General features: G+C 41.6%; 1 protein-coding gene across 1 annotated transcript; it reads left to right on the top strand.

Annotated features, from left to right (window-relative positions):
• The first annotated feature begins 1,883 nt into the window (after positions 1-1,883).
• Positions 1,884-22,402, top strand: LOC148130652 (16 kDa beta-galactoside-binding lectin-like). Its single transcript, XM_087962749.1, has 6 exons — positions 1,884-1,976; positions 10,801-10,852; positions 12,770-12,873; positions 16,613-16,692; positions 19,425-19,596; positions 21,999-22,402. The coding sequence occupies exons 3-6, from the start codon at positions 12,862-12,864 to the stop codon at positions 22,143-22,145; spliced, it is 411 nt and encodes a 136-aa protein (XP_087818875.1). The 5' UTR covers positions 1,884-1,976; positions 10,801-10,852; positions 12,770-12,861; the 3' UTR covers positions 22,146-22,402.

Below are 22,402 nucleotides of genomic sequence, written 5' to 3'. Positions count from 1 at the left end.
TTTTCACGCTTACGACCATTGCAACATCCCCGTGGTCACATGGTCAAAATTCAGATGCTTGGCAACTGACTCATATTTATGACAGTTGCAGTATTCCAGGGTCACATGATCCCCTTTTGCGACCTTCTGAGTAACTAAGTCAATGAGAAAATCAGATTTGCTTAGCAACTGTGTTAACAGCAACTAACTTAACTTCAGTGATTCAGTTAACAACAGTGGCAAGAAAGGTCATAAAATGGGGCAAAATTCACTTAACTGTCTCGTTTAGAAATTTTGGACTCAATTGTGATCATAAGTTGAGGACTACTGTAGGTTCCCCTTCGTATAAGTGTGCACATTTTATGCTTGTGACTTTTCCTCTGTTTCCTCCTTCTCTTTCTTACCTCCATCTGCCTGTTGCAAATGCACCATCTGCTGGCTGCGAGAAGTTATCAACTTATATGACGGGTCTTCAAACTTGACAGCTTTAAGACTTGTGGACTTCAACTCCCAGAATTCCTCCTCCAGTCATGTTAGCTCAGGAATTCTGGGAGTTGAAGCCCACAAGTCTTAAACTTGCCAAGTTTGAAGACGCTTGATTTATATTAACAAACCCCAAACAATTCATCAGAATATTCTCCAGATTCTGCAGGTTTACTGTGCCAAAACTGCAAAAAAAAAATCAGGATTACTGCAAAGGGTTAGCGCTTTTGTTCCCATCTAAATGTTTACGGAGATTCTCCGTCATCCAGGTCATGGTTGTCCCAAAGGTGCTTTTTTCCCCCCCTCAAGAAACAACTGGACTTTCTGGTTTTTCTTTTGAAGACGTTTCACTTCTCATCCAAGAAGCTTCTTCAGCTCTGACTGGATGGTGGGGAATGGAAGGATTTATACTCCTTGCAGACAGCTGGTCATTTGCATCCTTTTAGAGGGTGTTTGAGGCCACTTTTTTTTTGTTCCCATCTAGTTTGCCCAGGTTTTTTGAGGTCTGATTATATGTGTAGATTTTGGCTGGGTTGCACATTGGAATGATGTTGTTGTTGTTATTATTATTATTATTATTATTATTATTATTATTATTATTATTATTATGTTGTTGTTGTTGTTGTTGATGACGACAATGACTTCCATTCAGTCGAGTCTGATCCTCGGTGCTTCTATGAGCCAGGTGTCTTCACATCTTCCCATCTTTTACTGCTTCTTTGAATTATTCTATGCTCTGGCTGGCATCAGCTTTGATGGTATCCAGCCACTGTGTTGTTTGGTGGCCTGGTTTCAGAGGTGGCAATTCATCAGGTTCTGACCAGTTCTGGAGAACAGGTAACAGAAATTTTGAGTAGTTTGGAGAACCGGCAAATGCTGCCTATGACTGGCCCCGCCAACCCCATCTATTCTCTGCCTCCCATTGAGTCCCAGCTGATCAGCTGGCTCTTCTTTGGTTGCCCTGCACAGGTGAACGGAGCTGGAAAGCAGATTAGTGGAGTGGGAAGGGAATGATGGATTTTGCAGTAACCTTCCCCCAGGAGTGGGGAGGGAATAGGGATTTTGCAGTAACCTTCTCCTGCCATGCCCACCAAGCCATGCCCACCAAGCCACACCACATCCACCAGCCACTCCCACAGAACTGGATGTGATAAAAATCAACCATTCAGGTATTCAGACAACTGGAAACACGTGAATATATAAGAGCTTTGTTATGAAGCTTTTGCAAAAGGGAATTCTGCTCATGGGCAGAAGCAGGGGTGGAATTCTACCGGTTCAGACCGGTTCGATAGTACCGGTTGTTATGATTCTCTGTAGTTCGGAGAACCGGTAAATCAGCTGGCCCCGCCCCTCTCCACACACTTCTCCACTCCCTGGCCAGTCAGTCCCTATTGCACATGCGCAACATCGCGCGCATGCATGATACGCCTGCAGCCTGCTTTTGCCAACCCTCAGGGCCAGCCATTGCTGCCTGCCTTTTGCTGCAGTCCTGCCTGATCTGGTGATCTCCCTGGGTGAGTGCAAGCCCCAGTCACCTTCCCCCCACCACTTGCCTTCTGTTTTGCCAATTTGCTACTGCTGCCGGTCACATTTCCCCCACCACCACCACTTGCCTTCCACTGGGGAACACGTGGAGAGGCTCCTGTGGGCTCTGGACAGGTCAAACAGCTGCTTCTCTTACCTGCTGCTCCAGCTGGGAGAGCGAGAGAATCTTTCCCAGCAGAACGAAAAGCTTGCAAGTCCCGCTCCCTTCGGGAAACGGCTCCTGGGCAGCAGAGAAGCAGCCAGGATGAATCCTGCTTCTCTCTGCTGCCCGGGAGCCATTTCCCCACTTTTATTTGCCCCCGTTGCTTTGCTGCACTGTGTGCTCCTTTCCCCACCCCACTGTTCTCCATTCACTCCCATTACTTTGCTGCGCTCTTTTCACCCCCACATTGCTCGCCTTTCTCTCCTATTGCTCTCCTCTCCCCCCACACTGCTCCTATTTTGCCTTATGCTGCCGTCGCCGAAACCGTCCAAGGAAACTCCCCACTCCCAGCGCAGTTCCAGGATGTGCTGTCTCCACTGCTTGCCTTCCTGGTAAGAGCCTCAATGGTAGCCCTCTGTGTGATACCTGGCCATTCTTTCTCTCAAGTTTATTTTGCAAAATCCGTAGGCAACCATAGCAGGATAAATCATCCCTTGTGCCCCTGGAGTTCTTCAATAAAATACAAGGTATCAAACAAGTAACAATTACCTACATTTGCCTTTCAGTCCTGCTATGGACATAAATGCACCAAAGAGGTTTTAGAAAAATAACCAACACAGTATTGTAGAAATCAGTATTGTAGAAATTTAACTAGTCATTAAAAATGGTCTAAATCCAAACTTAGGAAATATGTTTGCTAGACTAGTTCAGCATCATAAAATTGCAAGCTTTTTGATTCTCATCCTTTTCCTTTATTTACTTCTTTGTTTGTGTTGTAGTCTTTGATTATTGCATCAGCCACAATTAAATCAATAGGACTGCCTCCAGCAGAATTAGTCTAGGTTGAGAGATGGTCTATTATCCAATATTGAGGCATTGATAATTCGCGGTGATATTTTGCTTGTGTTTTTCTCTGACGAAGTCACTTAGATCTTATTAGCATTTTTCAACATTTTTAAAAAAGGAAGAGAGGCAACACTTCAGATATATTTCAGAAAATGGCTATTTCTTATTATTTAAAGAATGCAAGTTGTGTTTTGGAAATTACCAGAGGCATTAACAGAAAGTAATGATCAAAAAAATGAAGGCATAAAATGCCAAAGCAAACTTTAAAAAGTACTATTTTATGTAGAAGTGGTAAATCATATTGTAAAAGCCAATCAAAGTGTATGATAATTTACAGTAGCACATCATCAATATTGTTTTATAACGTTCACTGTTTGGAAATAAGTTTTGTGGTATTGAATATTTATACCCCACTGTTCTACATTTACACTGCTAGCGTAGATAAATAATGAATTAATATTAAATCATTTAAAATGTTAAAAGGTGGAACAATAAAAGCAGCTAAATAGAATGCAAACTAGCTTAAGCAATATTTTGAAAACCTGAATGAAGGAATTTTGTGCCAAAAATAACGCTAGATATCAAGTGTCCCTTTAGGAAGATAATGAATCTCCAAAATCCTGTCCTAATCTACAGGCCCTTCCTGTAAAGTAAACAGAGTTTCATCTCTTCTCTCATTCATCTTCATTATACAATGAACTGTTATCAAAAGGTAACAGTGCAAGATTCAGATGAGGGCAGATAATGAGAAAGGCAAGAAAGTTCTGAAAAAAAACACCTTCTATTTTTGCTTTATTGATATATTCAGGCTTTTAACAGTGTCGAGTACAATAAATTCTAGATATCCTTTAAAAATAGGGTTTACCACATCACCACAGCTGCTTATAGAAGGAACAGAACAGAAAATTAGATACCATTAGATATTATACCATATTTAACTTTTATACTGAATGTATGACAAAAAATGCTGGAGCCAAGAAGTAAAAACTGGAATGAAAACTAGAGAGAATCATCAAGAACGTTAAATATACTGATTTAATAGCTGGACGATTATGCTAGAGTGGCAACCCAATACAAAGAAGAGGAGGAAGAGGACAAGAAGGGTGAGGGCATATCTGGCACTGTCTTTTTGGAGTGTTCTTACAAAGAGGCAGGATGCAAGCTTGGCACTAATTTTTTTACTGCCTTTCTGGGGGGCATGTGACCTTTCCTTAAATCTGATGATTTCCTCAGGATATCCTATGAGGTGAGTGAGACCAGCTGGTGTCTTTAAGTGGTGCAAATGGATCTAAGGATTGCTTCTCCTGGGTGTGCTCTTTCTGGAGAGCTTAAATGACCTTCTTGGCTAAAGGGTTTCACTTTATGAGCAAGAGTTGGCTGCTGATAGTTATTGCATTTTAACTATTTAAATTCTTCAAGGTGCTCTGGCACCCTGCCTGACTTGTAATTCCAGGTTGCAGGTATTTTAAATCTAATGCTTGGTATTTAGGGCAGCTTTTTGCAAGCAAAGAAGCTTTTTGTATTTTTGTACAGGTAATCCTTGACTTACAACAGTTCATTTAGTGACCATTCAAAGTTACAATGGCACTGAAAAAGTGACTTATGCACCGCTTTTCACAGCATCCCCACAGTCATGAGAGGCCAGGCAAGGAGAAGCACCTCTCGATGTAAGTGATGTCGAGTTGACCATGCCCAGCCAGTCACATGTTCACCATGCCCAGCCAGTCACATGACCACCAAGCCACGCCAGCCAGTCAGGTGACTACCAAGCCACACCCACAAATTAAGCCACGGCCACAGAACTGGTGGTTAAGAAATTTGAATGCCACCCCTTGGCAGTTCCCAGGAAGGCTGGGGTTTATATAGTTTACATGACACTGGACAGCTGACCCACAAATATATAACCTTTGTACAAAACAATAGAGATGTCTTACACAATATTCCAGTAAATTATTTTAGATTAACACAGAGGTGAAAAAATGGCACCTGGTTACAAAAGGTAGCTCCCCAGGAAAATAATCCTAAATGCCCTACCTTCTAAATTAGATAATATTACTACCGTATCATTACAATCTTCAGAATATACCTCAAATGTAGATGATTTCCCCTATACTCATAGGCCATCGTATTGGTTGATGTGGGTATGTACAAGAAAATCCATCCTCAGTAGGTAAAGAATGATATATATTATATCCTTATCCCGTTTCTTTCCCTGGCACTTATATTTTACACAATTATAAGCTAGTGAAATTGCAAAAAATTGCAAGTAAATTTTTTTTGAATCCCACCACTGCCTAGTTTCCTTTTACCACTAACTCTTCCCAATGTACAGATAGTTCTCAACTTACGACTATGAATTGAGCCCAATGTTTCTGTTACTGAGACATTTTGGAGACATTTGTTAATTGAGTTTTGATTCGTTTCATGACCTTCCCTGCCTGTTTCTACTCTGAGGTTTTTTTTCAGTAGAAAATTCTAAAGCAGAAAACCGGACACAGAAAAATACAAAAAAATATCCATTATGAAGTACTCAAACAGGTTTTTTTAAGTGGGTTGATTAATCCTGTGGCCTACAGTTGTAGTAGCAGTAGTATTCTTTCTTTCTTCCTTTTTTTCTTTCCTTCTTTCTCTCTCTCTCTCTTTCTGCCTCCTGCCTGCCTGCCTGCCTTTCTCTTACTCCTTTCTCTCATTTTCCTTCCTTTCTTCCTTCCTTCCAGTGGTGGGATTCAAATTTTTTTACTACCGGTTCTGTGGGTGTGGCTTGGTAGGTGTGGCAGGGGAAGGACTGGAGACTGTAAAATCTCCAGTCAGAGGTGGTATTTGCTTGTTCTCCGAACTACTCAAAATTTCCACTACCAGTTCTCCAGAACTGGTCAGAACCTGCTGAATACCACCTCTGCTTCCTTCCTTCCTTCTTTCTCCAAATCTATTTTATTAATTTATTTATTTTTGTCAATTGCTTACAAGATAATAGGTATAAGTAAAAACATAGTTATGAATACATGGATACATATAAGAAAAATAAAAAATAAAAGAAATAGGACAGGGACGGTAGACACGTTGTTGTGCTTATGCATGCCCCCTATAGACCTCTTAGAAAAGGGGTGAGGTCAATAGTAAGTTTAAGGTTAAAGTTTTTGGGGTTTGGGGAAGAAACTACAGAGTCAGGTAGAGTATTCCAGACATTGACCACTCTGTTGCTGAAGTCGTATTTCCTGCAGTCAAGTTTGGTGCGGTTAACCTTGAGTTTGTATCTATTGTTTGCTCTTGTGTTGTTATGGTTGAAGCTGAAGTATTCATTGACTGGTAGGACATTTGATTTTATATACTATACTTAGATCGGACCGAAGGCGGCGTAGTTCTAGGTTTTCTAGGTCTAGAATTTCGAGTCTAGTGGCATAAGGTATTCTGCAATTAGTAGAGGAGTGGAGAACTCTTCTTGTGAAATATTTCTGGACTTTCTCAACTGTGTTAATATCACATATGTAATGTGGGTTCCAGACTGATGAGCTGTATTCGAGTATTGGTCAAGCAAATGTTTTGTATGCTCTAGTTATTAGTGTAATATTACCAGAGAAAAAGTTATGTAAGATTAGGTTAACAACTCTGAATGCCTTTTTGGCTATGTAGTTACAGTGGGCTCTAGCACTTAGGTCATTAGAGATGAGTATTCCAAGGTCCTTTACAGAGCTTGGATCATCAACAAGATCTTGACTATTCAGCTTATATTTTATTTTCTGATTATTATTTTTTGCCAATATGTAAGACAGAGCATTTATTTGTTGAGATTTGAAGTTGCCATTTGTTTGACCATTCTGATACATAGTCAAGATCTTTCTGAAGGGTAGCAGTATTGTCTGTGGTATTGAACAGCTTTACATCATCAGCGAAAAGAACACAGTTGCTCTTAATATGATCACAGAGGTCATTTATGTAGAATATGAAGAGAGTTGGTCCTAGAACACTGCCTTGGGGGACACCACTGTTGACAGGTACAGAATTTGATAGGACACTCCCAATTTTGACCAGATTTGTTTGACAGGAATGCTTCTATCCAGTTATGCAGTTGTCCAGAGATACCATAAGATTTTTAGTTTTAGGAGTAGTTTGTCGTGTACCACTGAATCAAAGGCTTTACAGAAGTCTATGTAGATTGAGTCTATTGCTTTGCCCTGATTGAGTTGTGTAGTCCATATGTTTTTGCAGTGTAAGAGTTGCAGATTACATGATAGTTTTTTTCTGAAACCAATTTGTTTATTAGAGAGTAGGTTGTTTGTTTCTAAGTAGAGAATGATGGATTGGTTAATAATTGATTCCATGACTTTACAGGTGATGCAGCATAAAGAGATTGGTCTGTAATTTTCAACTAGGCTGGGGGTCTCCCTTTTTGAAGATAGGGATGACTGTGGCTTGTTACCATAGTTATGGCAAGGAGCCGGTCCTGAAAGATTTTTCAAAGATTATGCTTAGAGGTTCGGCTATGGCAGTGGATAGCTTTTTTAAGAAGTAGGCACATATTCCGTCCGGTCCAATAGATAGAGATGGTTTTAGATTGCGCAGTGCTTTTTCAACATTGTCTTCTGTAAAATCCATATGTATTAGATCATTGTAATTGTCTGTGGTTTGACTAGGAAATACTGGGCATGATCCATTGCTGTTTACAAATACTGAGCCAAAGAATGTGTTAAAGAGGTTGGCTTTAATGGTGTCGTCGTTGCAGTCTTTACCATTAGGTCCTTTCAGGGGTGGGATGGACCTTGAGTCTTTTAGTTTGTTGTTTACAAAATTGTAAAAAGCTCGGGTGGAATTGGTGCTTAGAAGGTTTTCCTCTTGTTTAATGTGATCATTGGTGCATTCAGTCTTTATCTGGTGGCATAAATTTTTGTATCGGCAAAAATTTTGTATATTAATTTTGTATATTGTATATAATTTTGTATATTAATCTTTCCTTCCTTCCTTCCTTCCTTCCTTTCTTCCTTCCTTCCATCTCCAAATCTTTCCTTCCTTCCTTCCTTCCACCTACCAATCTTTCCTTCCTTCCTTCTTTCTTTCCTTCCTTCCTTCTATCTCCAAATCCTTCCTTCCTTCCTTCCTTCCTTCCTTCCTTCCTTCCTTCCTTCCTTCCTTCCTTCCTTCCTTCCTTCCATCTCCAAATCTTCCCTCCCTCCCTTCCTCTCTCTTCTTTTTCTGAGACATTTGTTAATTGACTTTTGACTCATTTTACAATCTTTCCTGCAAAAGATGCTAAGTGAAACGCTGCAGTTGTTCAGTTAGTAACACGGTTGTTAAGTGAATCTGGCTTCCCCGTTGACTGCATTAGTCAGAAGGTCGCAAAAGGGGATCACGTGACCCCGGGAAACACTGTAACCATCATAAATAGGAGTCAGTTGCCAAGCGGCTGAATTTTGATCATGTGACCATGGGGGATCCTGCAACGGCCGTAATCATGAAAAACGGTTGTAAGTCACTTCTTTTCAACACCGTTGTACCTTCGAACAGTTACTCAATGAACTGTTGTAAGTCAAAGACTACCCAGAATTGCTTTCTCCAGTAAATCTCCCCCACGTGACATGGCCAAAATAAAGGGCAGTTTCATGAAATTGCTGATTTCAAGAAACATCTTTCCAGATGTTCAAAGGATCAACCGATAAATAATTTGTCCCTGTGAAGGGCATAAAGCAATTACTTTAGACCAGGGGTCGCCAACCTTTTGGACCTCAGGGACCACCAAACTCATAATTTTAAATCCCGTGGACTAGAGACCCTGGGAAAATCCTCCCAAAAGTCTGCAGAAAAATTCCCCACCCCGTTTTCCTACCGATCGATCAGTCTTTATTTGGGATCGCAGGATACCATCTCCAGCTCTGTTCTCAGGGGGAGAGAGAGAGAGACTTTTGGCTTCATGCAAGGAAAGCAGCAGAAACAGCAGAAGTTTTTCTTTCTCTTTGTGTTCCTGCACAGCCTGAATTAATTGCTTAGGGGGGTGCTTTGTGGGGTGACATTTCTCTGCAGATCACCAAAAAATTTTTGCGGACCACCCGTGGCAATCGCTGCTTTAGACCATAGTTTACCGTATTTGCCGGCGTATAAGATGACTTTTTTGCCCTGAAAAAGATGCCTCCAATTGGGGGTCGCCTTATATGCCGGGTCGCCTTATACGCCGGCAAATAGTAATTGGGAAGCACTGCGGCTGCCCAAGGCTGAGGCACTTTACCGTGGAAGAGGAATCCCGTGAGCCGAAAGGAGCAGCCAGTCTTCTCCCAGATCCCAGGAAGCGAGGCTCGCCCGCCAGCCCGCTGAGGTATCTGGCTGGGGCTGTCAGGAGTTGTTACCGCTGGCGCAGCTCGCGCTCCAGTCCCGCTGTTGTCTCGGGAAGGAAAGGCAAAACCAGGAGCCGCTGCTGCCATTGCAAAGCGCCGCTGCGGCTCTTCCTTTTTGCCTTCCCTTCCCGAGGCAACGCGGGACTGGAGCCGCGCGGAGCCGCGCCCAGCGGTAACAACTCCTGACAGCCCCAGCCGGATACCTCAGTGGAGCCCCGGGCGGTGCGAGCCCGCTTCCTTGGGAGCTGGGAGAAGGCTGGCTGCTCCTTTCAGCTTCACGGATTCGCTTCCACGGTAGACAAAAGTGCCTCAAAAAAAAAAAAGTGCAAAAGTGGAAGGCGTGCGGAAGAGGGGGAGAGTATATAACAAACTATATTTTGAGTGGAAATGTTGGGGGTCGTCTTATACGCCGGGTCGCCTTATACGCCGGCATATACGGTATATTTCTAGGAACATGTGTCCAAACATTAAACATGATTTATTAGGCAATTAACTAAGTTGGGAGAATATAAATTCTCAGAAGGCCTGGAAAAGTTGGACTTGCTTGTATACCTGAGATGAACAAGTAACTATTTCTGGAAATGTTTTTGTTATACTGGGGTTTGAGAATCTTACAATACATATCCACCATCATTCCCCACCATCCAGTCAGAGCTGAAGAAGCTTCTTGGATGAGAAGCAAAACAACTTCAAACAAAAAACAGACAGTCCAGTTGCCTCTTGAAAAAAGCACCTTTGGGATATCAATCATGTTGATATTAGGGATATAGTACTTTCCCATTTGGTCCTCTCCACAATGAAAATATGTATCTTCCCCAACATTGGTTGAATTTGTAACTTTTTTCTACTTTGAGTTTTTTATTAGAATATTCCAAAGCAGAAAAACGGATACAGATGGACGAAGGATCAACAGATAAATAATTTGTCCCTGTGAAGGGCATGAGGAAGCAATTAGATTAGACCATAGTTTATATCTCTAGGGACATGTGTCCAAACATTAAACATGATTTATTAGGTAATTAACTAAATTGGGGGAATACCTGGAAGAAGGCCTGAAAAAGTTGAACTCGCTTGCATGCCTGAGATGAGTAACTATTTCTGGAAATGTTTTTGTTATATTGAGAATCTTACAATACATATCCATTGTGTTACATTGACTTTGAGATAGTGAAATAATGCATTTGATTTCTGTTTTTCTTAAATAGTAGAGTTTCAGAATTTTTATGCAGATAAATTAAGAAGAGGAAGGAAGAGAAGCTATAATTTTGGCTTTGTAAAATAAATGGCAGCTTTTCTATACGACCATCTACCTTGAATGTCGATCTGTATCCTGTAACCAAGAAGCTGGTGGTTTGGCTAAAACAGAGTCACATTAAAAGATTTCCCTCCCCTCAAACAAAAATAGTCTTACAGTGCTCTTTTCTGCTTTGACCAAGCATGTGACAAGATATTATTCTCTTTCTTTTTGTTTATTTGCTTTTATAGGAAAACAAATCTTGTCTGCTTGAAGTCTTGACTGAAAAACATGATGTCAAAGGTAGGGAAGAAGAATCTAGGATGAATATTTGTTTTAATGAATGCAACTGGCAGTCAACCCATTCTTTGGTGTCTACCTCTATTTTAAGAGTGGTATGTGATTCACATTGTCTGCACTGGATAGAGATGGATTCAATCTTCCAAGGTGCAGTGTGATAACTGTTCTGGCATTAATACCTCAGTACAGCTGCCTTTGAATATTAGGGACATAGTACTTTCCTGTTCGTTGCTGATTTCAAGAAACATTTTTCCAGATGGACAAAGGATCAACAGATAAATAATTTGTCCCTGGGAATGGCATAAAGCAATTACTTTAGTCCATAGTTTATATCCCTAGGAACATGTGTCTAAACATTAAACACGATTTATTAGGCAATTAACTAAGTTGGGAGAATACAAATTCTCAGAAGGCCTGGAAAGGGTGGACTTGCTTGTATGCCTGAGATGAACAAGTAACTATTTCTGGAAATGTTTTTGTTATATTGGGGTTTGAGAATCTAACAATGCCTATTCTCCGTGTCGTCTATGGAGATTCTCCGTCATCCAAGGCATGGTTGTCTCAAAGGTGCTTTTTCAGGAGGCAACTGGACTTTCTGGTTTTTCTTTGAAGATGTTTCGCTTCTCCTCCAAGAAGCTTCTTCAACTCTGACTGGATGTTGGGGAATGATTCAGTCAGAGCTGAGAAGCTTCTCGGAGGAGAAGCAAAATATCTTCAAAGAAAAACCAGAGAGTCCAGTTGCCTCCTGAAAAAGCACCTTACGGATATCCATTGTATTGATATTAGGGATATAGTACTTTCCCATTTGGTCCTCTTCACAATGAAAATATGCATCTCCCCCAACATTGGTTGAATTTGTCACTTTTTTCTACTTTGAGTTTTTTATTAGAATATTCCAAAGCAGAAAAACAGACACAAAAAAATACAAAAATATTCATCAAGGAGTACTCAAAGATCTTTTTTTTTAATTAATTGGTTGGATAGAGTTAGGGCAAGGGTCTTCAAACTTGACAAGTTTAAGACCTGTGGACTTCCAGAATTCCTGAGCTAACATGACTGGAGAAGGAATTCTGGGAGTTGAAGTCCACAGGTCTTAAAACTGTTAAGTTTGAAGACCCCTGACTTAGGGCCTACAGTTGTATATAGCAGTAGTAATCTATCATCTATCTATCTATCTATCTATCTATCTATCTATCTATCTATCTATCTATCTATCTATCTATTTATCTATCTATTTATCTATATCTTCCTTCCTTCCTTCCTTCCTTCCTCTATCTATCTATCTTCTTCTTCTTCTTCTTCTTCTATAGCTTTCTTCTTCTTCCTTCTTCCTTCCTTCCTTCCTTCCTCCTCCTCCTCCTCCTCCTCCCTCTCCTCCCTCCTCTCCCTCCTCCCTCCTTCTTCTTCTTCTTCTTCTTCTTCTTCTTCTTCTTCTTCTTCTTCTTCTTCTTCTTCTTCTTCTTCTTCTTCTTCTTCTTCTTCTTCTTCTTCTTCTTCTTCTTCTTCTTCTTCTTCTTCTTCTTCTTTCTTCTTCTTCCCTCCCCTCCTCCTCCTCTTCCTTTTCTCTCCTCCTCCTCCTTTTCCTCTCCTCCTCCCTCTGCTAAATTTCTATGCATAAAATTTCCGAAACTCTCATCATTATGCTGGTCTAGCATTCATACCAAGGACAAGAATAATAGTTTTTGTTGGCTTCCAAAATCTCGTCCGGGGAAGAATAACAAAATCCTTTTAACGAATGCTTGCCAAGGGGCCGCTAGTATTCCCTGACATACCCCTCCCCAAACCCATACCGTTAGAAGGAACGGATGCAGCAGCTGTTTTGATTCATCACCCTCTTCTCCCCACCTTACCACCTGCTTCCATTTCTGGTTATCTGACTCTACCCTTCATTTATTCTTTTTGTCATGTGATTTCCTCCAGCTATTTAAAGGACAACGGGAACTTCGCTTAAGTCACAGAGCTGAGATTGGAGTTAAGTACTGTACCAACTTGTGGCTGGACAAGGCGACATCATGAGTAAATGTGTAAGTCTGGGGTCTTTGTTTTTTTTAACCAAAATTCCCAGCAAAGGCTTGCAAGATGTAGATTGTTCTCTTGGAGAGGAATTGGTTGGTTGTTGATTGACAGCCTCAATTGTGGTTTTTCCTTTTGCTTGCTTGTTTGCATTGAGAGGGACAGCCACGTTAATCTTTTGCAGCTAAAAATTAGAAAGACTCTTGTTCCATTTTAAAAATTGCCTCAATTATTTTGGCATTGGGTTTGAAGATCAGAGCTTACTTCCTTAAATTGTTTGGATGCTTCTCTTAATTGTATTTTATTTTTTTTTGTATAAAAACCCCATACTTTGTGCTTATTAATTGGGCTGCTTTCTATCATTAATATTGAGTTTTATCAATATGCAAACTTTTTTTCAACAAAAAAACATTTGAGCACACTGTACAGCTTGTGCAGATATGATTAAATGGATGCTTGATATGTGCGTATTTATTTTTGTGCATTCACGCTCTAACTGAAGATAGCAATTAATTATTTCAAAGGTTTTTCTTCCATATTTGGTTTGGAAAGAGAACATTCTGACTTCATTCTTTAATCTGGATTATATAGATGGCCTTTTTATTTCAATAGTCACAGTATTAATCAACCATTCTGGGACCAAGTCCTAAATATTTCCACCATCTAAGCTGTCCAGTTGCCCTGATTCAGTTTGATGAAAGACAAGATGTTTTAAAATTTTCTTTTAAAGAAGATGATTCCAGAGAAATTGTCCTGCGTGGAGCGAAGGGTTTGCTTTTCTTTTGTTATGCAGGGATCAAGGGAGTACGGGTGGGTTGAACGAAATCCACATTCTTAATTATAATGCATTCTTTTTTTTAATTATTCCCAACCTTTGGCTTTCCAGATTTTCATTTAATTCAATTTCATCCATTCAAGTCCAAAGAAAGAACGACGTTTTACACCCCAGGGAAATTGTTGGAGAAACTTTTTCCTTCATTGCAAAACAAAAAAACAAAACAAAAAATCTGCAAAATTGTCCACCCAATTTCTCTTGTCTCCAAATTCAGTGAAGAATACTGGGGTCCCAAAAAGGGTGCTTTATTGGTGGGGTGTGTGTGGCTGATGGATTAGAAAGAAGATCCCTACCCCCGTGTCACATCTCCTTTGGTTCTTTTAGTTGCTTATTTCATCCTCTTGATTTTAATTGTTTGTGCAATATCTTGTTTACCTTGCTGTCATTTTATAAGCTGCCCAGAGTCACTGCAACAGCGTATAAATTTAATCAATAAATAAATAATTGTCAAGGGGGAAAAAAACACCCCAAATCTTAAGCATAGCTGCATTTCATAGAAATTGAGAAAGACAGCACACCACAAAAGTCTCACTTTAGGATTCAGCGGTTTATCAATATTTAAAGCATAGCCAATGTAACGCCTTTGCTATAAGGCATTTACATCCCATGGCATTGAGGGTTAATTGGACAAGCAGTCAAAGGGAATGGCTTGAAGCCAATTGGCCCCAACCCACTGTCCAACATTACATTATATATCTTAAAATACCTTTAAGAGCCACGGCGGTGCAGTGGTTAGAATGCAGTACTGCAGGCTACTTCTGCTGACTGCCGGCTGCCTGCAATTTGGCAGTTCGAATCTCACCAGGCTGAAGGTTGACTCAGCCTTCCCTCCTTCCAAAGTGACTAAAATGAGGACCCAAAATTGTTGGGGGCAAGATGCTGACTCTGCAAATCGCTTAGGGAGGGCTGTAAAGCACTGTGAAGCGATATATACCATTTCCCTGAAAATACGACCTACCCTAAAAATAAGTCCTAGCTTGATTTTTACATGTGTGCCCAATATAAACCCTACCCCCCCCCCAAAATAAGCCCTAATTAAGATCCTGCCCACTCCAGAGTACACAGGTAAAAATTAAGCTAGGGTGGGGATGGTGGGTGTTGGAGCTGCCCTACTACTTACCTTGTAACCTTACTTTTGTAGCTAATAACAGAACCCCAGATCGATCTGGAGTTTTGTTATCGGCTGCAGAGGCCTTAAGGAAAGCCTTGCCAACCACAGAAGAAGAAGAAGTTCCTGAAGGCCTCTGACAGCTAAAAGGAAGCCAGGGGCGATGCGCACAAGTGAGGTTAGTCAGTGGACAACATCCCCCGAAAATAAGACCTGGTGCCTTTTTTGGTGGCAAAAAAATATAAGACAGGGTCTTATTTTCGGGGAAACACAAGTAAGTCTAAGTGCTATTGCTATTGCTAAAATCACAAGGCACAATACTTTCAGGATTCTGCCAACGTGTCATAGCAACTGGGGAATTTTTCAGTTCCTTTAAGTTCAATGTTACAACATGGTTATTTTTATGTGCGTTACAAGCATATAGTTCCTCTTTTCTCACAACCCCTAGCTTGCCACATCTTGCAAGCTAATCAACTGCCAGGGTTAAAAGTGCAATTTCAACATACTTGGAGGTCACAATCTCAGCACACAGATTAAAATTGATTTTATTTCAGGCCCTTCAGCCCTTAATAAACATGATAGTGTAGGTAACTAGGGCTTTATTTACAGAGGTGTACATTAATTTTTCTTCTCACATAATAAACATCAGGTAAGAACCACGAAATTGCTTATAAGAAAGAGCAAAAAGTCTGGAAAAGATATGTAGCAGTAAATCTGGAGTCAAGAGAAGAAAACTGGAGAGGATACTAAAATACAAAGGCCTGCCAATACGAGCAGTCCTTGATTTACAACCGCAATTGAGCTACAACTCTGTCATCATCAGCCCACTGCTAAGGTAGCCAGAAGATGGCTTACGGGTTCTTGGGCAGAAGTGGTTCTTTCCATATTAAGCCAGGATACCCAGGTTCTATGTGAAGAACGAAGAGCATATGGAAAAGGCCACTTGAGATGATGTCATGGGGTTGTGATTCCTCGATTTCATATCATCAACAAGTCCTTTGTGGGACCCTGTGACTCTTTCACATTTCAGATTTGACTGGGAAGGAGACCCTATGCCTAACTTCTGCCTGCCTGCCTGCCTGCCTGCCTGCCTGCCTGCCTGCCTGCCTGCCTGCCTGCCTATCTATCTATCTATCTATCTATCTATCTATCTATCTATCTATCTATCTATCTATCTATCTATCTATCATCCATATCTATCTATCCTTTATATCAATCTATCATCTATCTATCTATCTATCTATCTATCTATCTATCTATCTATCTATCTATCTATCTATCTATCTATCTATTTATCTATCATCATCTATCTATAACATCATCATCTATCATCTATATCGACATCATCTATCTATCTATCATCTATCTATCTATCTATCATCTATCTATCATCTATATCTATCATCTATTTATTATCTATCTATCTATCTATCTATCATCTATCTATCAATCTATCATCTATCTATCTATCTATCTATCATCTATCTATCTATTATCTATCTATCTATCTATCTATCTATCTATCTATCATCTATCTATCTATCATCTATGTCTGTCTGTCTGTTTGTCTGTCTATCTATCATCTATGTCTGTCTGTCTCTTCTAAAACAAGACAACCGATCAACCTGAAATTGTCTATCTTCTAAAACAGGCTGACCGATTAACCTAAAATTGGCTGCTGTCTCAAATAAGAATGCCTGTAACTCCAAATCCTCTTTGAATGGTTTGATGGAGGAGCCCACCCACGTTCAAAACCCTCCTATCAGACCTACCATGCTGTTTAAAATGTCCATCTTTTCCCCCCTAGGGAGTGACCGCTACCCAGTTTAAGCTTTTTCCCGGAGAATCGCTCGTCGTGAAGGGGACTATTTTATCAGACTGCAAAGAGTAAGAGGGGCAAATTGGGACAAGGTTTCATGGAATGGGGGCTGGGGTGGGAGGTGGAGAGAAGGGCTGTTTGGGCTCCCCTTCAAGTCCCAGAAGTAAAAAGGGGTCACAATGAACCTTACAGTTAAATATAATTGCAATTAAATCTATCACAGTTTATGTGATGTATCCGGTAACCCCTTTTCCAAATGACAACTTTTTATTAGCAGGCATAAACTTTTGCGAGCTGCAGCTTAAAAATGTTTATGCCTGTTAATAAAATCTGGAGTTAGAGAAGGAGCTATCGGTCTCCTGATTATTATTATTTTTTAAACAGCGTGTGTGGAACAGTGTTTTTCAACCATGGCCACTTCAAGGTCGGTGGAACTTCAAGTCCCAGAATTCCCCAGCCACCATATGCTGGCTGGGGAATTCTGGGAGATGAAGTCCTTGCTTCTTAAAGTTACCAAAGTTGAAAAGCACTGACATACAGACTAACATAACTCTCCTAACATGCAGTGATGATGTCCTGTTTTTGTGAATGAAACATTAGGGCTGCATGGGAGTAAATGTTGGAGGAGCCAGTCAAATTTTAAAGGGAGGCCTTCAAATTTGGCAGCTTTAAGACTTATGGACTTCAACTCCCAAAATTCCTCCTCCAGTCATGTTAGCTCAGGAACTCTGGGAGTTGAAGTCCACAAGCCTTAAACTTGCCAGGTTTGAAGACCCCTTGCCGTACTGTATGTCCTGCCCACATTTTGTTTAAAAATGCCTCAGCAAATGTTTTTGCTCCTCCTCAGAGAGCAGCTATGCCCACCCACGCACACATCTAAAGAAGCTGTCCAGATGCTCTCCAAACGTTCCTGGTAGAAATCGTTTCTCTCTTACAGCCATCCATCTTCCTTATATCCGTTTTTAGCTGGGGAAGATTAGGAGACAGGAAACCTTTACCAAAATAGCTTTTCAGTGCCTGGAAGCGGGCCGTTCCTTCCTTTTGGTTTTCCTAACAAGAGATATCCCTGAGCATTCGTGGTCTGATTTTAAAATATTTCCTTCCTCCCTTCCTTCTCAGTATTCCCCTTCCTTCCTTGTTATGTTCTGGGCAAAGAATGGAGGCTTAGGCCAGAGTGATTTCTAACAGCTCTTTATCCAACACTGCCTTTGAGGCAACTGAACTCCCTGGCTGACACAGCTCCTTTTATAGGAAACTGATCTGCCAAGCAACCAATCACGAGAAAGTATTTTCCCGCTCCAACAGAGGACCAGACAGAGAACTTCAACTGACAACTATAAACTATATACAATACATAGCACTTGTATTTCCCTGCCTCGTTCCCTCCCTCCCTCCTTTCCCTGTATTCTCCTTCCTTCCTTCCTTCCTTCCTTCCTTCCTTCCTTCCTTCCTTCCTTCCTTCCTTCCTTCCTTCCTTCCTTCCTTCCTTGTATTTCCTCCATCCCTCCCTCTCTCCTTCCCTTCCTCCCTTCCCTGTATTCCCTCTCTCCCTCCCTCTCTTCTTTCTTTCTTTCTTTCTTTCTTTCTTTCTTTCTTTCTTTCTTTCTTTCTTTCTTTCTTTCTTTCTTTCTTTCTCTCTTTCTCTCTTTCTCTCTTTCTCTCTTTCTCTCTTTCTTTCTCTCTTCCTTCCTTCCTTCCTTGTATTTCCTCCTTCCTTCCCTGTATTCCCCTCCTCCCTTCCTTCCTTCCTTCCTTCCTTCCTTCCTTCCTTCCTTCCTTCCTTCCTTCCTTGTATTTCCTCCTTCCCTCCCTCCCTTCCATGTATTCCCCCTTCCTTCCTGCGTATTTCCTCCCTCCCTCCTTCCCCCCTTCCTCCCTTCCTTATCTGTATTCCCCTTCCTTCCTTCCTTCCTTCCTTCCTTCCTTCCTTCCTTCCTTCCTTCCTTCCTTCCTTCCTTCCTTCCTCCTTCCCTCCCTCCCTTCCATTCCTTCCCTTCCTTCCTCCTTCCTCCCTTCCTCCTTCCTCCCCCTCCCTTCCTTATCTGTATTCCCTCCCTTCCTTCCTTCCTTCCTTCCTTCCTTCCTTCCTTCCTTCCTTCCTTCCTTCCTTCCTTCCTCCTTCCTTCCTTCCTTCCTTCCTCCCTCCCTTCCTCCCTCCCTTCCTTCCTTCCTTCTCCCTCCCTTCCATCCCTTCCATCCCTTCCTTCCTTCCTTCCTTCTTTCCTTCCTTCCTTCCATGTATTCCCCACTTTCTTCCTTCGTATTTCCTCCCTCCCTCCTTTCTCTGTACTTCCCTTCCTTCCTTCCTTCCCCTTCCTTCCTTCCTTCCTTCCTTCCTTCCTTCCTTCCTTCCTTCCTTCCTTCCTTCCTTCCTTCCTTCCCTCCCTCCCTCCCCTCCCTCCCTTCCTTCCTTCCTCCCTCCCTTCTCTGTATGCCCTTCCTTCCTTCCTTCCTTCCTTCCTTCCTTCCTTCCTCCCTCCCTCCCTCCCTCCTCCCTCCCTCCCTCCCTCCCTCCTTGTATTTCCTCCTTCCCTCCCTTCCATCCCTGTATTCCCCTCCCTTCTTTCCTTCCTTCCATGTATTCCCCACTTTCTTCCTTCGTAATTCCTCCCTCCCTTGTATTTCCTCCCTCCCTCCTTCCCTCCCTTCTCTGTATTCCCCTTCCTTCCTTCCTTCCCTGTATTCTCCTCCTTCCTCCCTTCCCTGTATTCTCCTCCCTCCCTCCCTTCTTATCCCCTCCCTCCCTCTGAAACTCCCTGTTGTGTTCTGGCTTCTCTCACGCTTGCAATTCCACCCTCAGGTTTGAGATCAACCTGGGTAAAGACTGTGAGAACCTGGTGCTCCATTTCAACGCCCGTTTTGACTGCAAAGGCGACTGGAACACTGTGGTGTGTAACTCCAGGAAAGGCAGCGCCTGGCAGGACGAGGAGAGACCCCCTGACTTCCCTTTCCATCTCAATTGTGAGGTTGAGGTGAGGAGGACGTATTGCCAGGGCAAGAGACGCAAAGGGGGAGGGGGGCAAGGGGTCACTAGAGCGGAAGTTGTATCTTTGTGACGCTCTGGAGCAGAGGTCTCCCACCTTGGCAACTTTAAGATTTGTTTAAGGTCTCCCACCTTGGCAACTTTAAGATTTGTGGACTTCAACTCCCAGAATTCCTCAGCCAGCAAAGCTGGGAGTTGAAGTCCACAAATCTTAAAGTTGCCAAGGTGAGAGACCCCTACTCTGGAGGAACCGTATAAAGAGGAAAATGAATGTGTTACAGATGGAAATTCCACTTACACAGATAGCCTTTGACTTGCAACCATTCTTATAATGACCATTCAAAGTCAAACGGCACTGAAAAAAGCGACTTATGACTGTTTTCCAGACTTATGACCATTGCCGTACCCCCGTGGTCTCGTGATCAAATTTGGATGCTTGGCAACAGGCATGTATTTATGACAGTTGCAATGTCATGTGATTCCCCTTTTGCAAGTTATAGGATGCTTGTGTATATTCACCTTGTACTATCTGGTTTTTTTTTAAAAAAAACAGTGTTTTATAAAACCACATCTTTCTCATCGACAAAACCAAGATCAATGTTTCATTTTTTTTTCTTCACAAGCACAAATTCCAGAAGTGATATCCGAATAAGAACCTACTTTCCTCTTTCAATAATCAAGTTAACCATTCCTGCTTTATCTTCCTTGCTATGGAAACAATGCGCCTTTCTATTTGCACCTAGTAATCTTTGTGAGCTGTCACCATTTTTATTTACCAAATTTACTGTATTCTTTCAAATCCTTTGGCCTCAACTGAAAGAAAGAAAGAAAATGAAACTTTGATCTTGGTTTTGTTGATTAGAAAGATTTGGTGTTATGGAAATAGCTAGTTATGTATGAATGTGTAAAAGCAAAAAGTTGAGGTTGGAATGTGTTTATCTTGTCCTGTGCTTGGAAAAGTTGCCTTTTCTTTCTTCTTTCTTCTCCCTTGTATTTCACACCCCCTTTCCCCCATCCCCTTTTCCTCCTTTAATTTCCTATTCTCTTTTTTGTATATCATTATATAATGAAAATAAAAAATGATAAAAAACCAGCGTTTTAGTAAGTAAAGACAACATGCTAAGCCATAAACCATGGAGCTTGCTTGCAAAACACGGAAATCTGAAAGTGTACGAAATATATATGTGATGACCCCATGTATGAATCAAACCATGGAAAACTCAGACAGAGCCATCTTGTTAATCTAGATGCCTTCCAGATGCGCAAACTACAACTTCCAAAACTCCCTAGCTACTATGCTGAGAATTCTGGGAACTGAATTCCATGCATCTAGAGGCACTTAGGTTCGTGAGGGTGAGCTTTACTGGAGACCTCCTATGAAAGAGATATTTGGATAATTGTCCCAATTGTCTTTCTGCCTGGTCATAAAAATAATCTAGGGCTAGGCAGTTCTATTTTAAGATCTAAAGTTCTTTACATACAGATATATATGTAAAGAGGGAATAAGTAAATATGTAAAGAGGGAGCAATTACTTTACAGTCTTCTTTAAAAGTCAACTCCACTCAAGCTGCAATTCAGTGTTTCTTAACCTTGGCAACTTTAAGACGTGTGGACTTCAATTTCCGGAATTCCCCAGCCATCAAGTCTGGTTGGGGAATTCTGGGAGTTGAAGTCCACCTATTTTAAGGTGCCAAGGTTAAGAAACATGGCTGTAACTATTAGTTCATACTGAGGAAACATCTGTGAATCATTTGATTCATCGACCTTACACTATCTCTAAGAAAATGCATCCCATATACCAGGATACCATTTTAGGAGGAACTTCCCTAACTGCACCATGTAAGGTCTACTCTACTTCAAAGTTAACCCTGGATTAGAAACTTATGCTTTTCCTTCATAGTGTAAAACATGGCTTTGATCAGAGGTGGGATGCTGCCGGTTCTCACCGGTTCGGCTGAGCCAGTAGTTAAGTTTGGTGAATTGGCAAATCCCACCACAGGCTGGCCCCACCCCTGCTCATTTTTGGGCCATTTTGGGGGCCTTTTGGGCTATTTTTCAGGCCAAAAATGGCCTGGAAAACATCCCAAAAACGCCCCAAAAATAGGCCGAAAAATGAGCGAGGCCAGGGCCAGCCAGTGGTGGGATTAGCCCCAACCGGCTGAATCCTACCTCTTCCTTTGAGACGAGTGGCTGGGAGGCGGAGCTTGGGTGTGATGAGTGACATCAGCCATCCAGTCACATGACCAACTGGCCACACCTACCCAGCCAGAGAACTGGTTGTTATTCCAATCCCGCCATTGGCTTTGATGTTCATTTAGCACCTAAGGACACCACAGAGACTTTGATATCCACGCTCACTCTTGATCTTCCCTTGTTACGATGTCTTCCAGATCACCTTCAGTTTTACGGATAATGGCATCCGAGTCAAAACGGAAGGGAGTGAAGAAATTGTCTTCCCCAACCGGCTGGGCCTTAATATGATTGATTATCTTGCGGTCGATGGAGACTTCAGAATCAAATCGGTGACATTTCCCTGAGGAGAGACTGTCTCCTCTGCGGTCTTATTCTCTACTCAAATAGAATTGGCTGTCCCAAACCATCTGACATGATGTTCTGGAATTTTTGCATTCCTTTTACTGCCCCCCCCCCCCCCCCCTTTTTTTTGGTCAAAGCAGGTACTTGGACTCCTTAAATTTCCCCCACCTTTCTTGCCAACCTCTCCTCACGATTCATTTCTTTGCTATGCTGTGTGGCGAATGAGCTCATTTTTCAAGAAATAAAGACCAATGAAAAA

This window comes from Notechis scutatus, chromosome 4 (assembly GCF_049901735.1).
Source record: "Notechis scutatus isolate UNSWTSFEM ecotype Mainland chromosome 4, rNotScu1.2, whole genome shotgun sequence".
NCBI classification, from domain to species: domain Eukaryota; kingdom Metazoa; phylum Chordata; class Lepidosauria; order Squamata; family Elapidae; genus Notechis; species Notechis scutatus.
The sequence above is the reverse complement of the archived record's forward strand: the minus strand, read 5'-3'. Positions and strand labels throughout refer to the sequence as shown.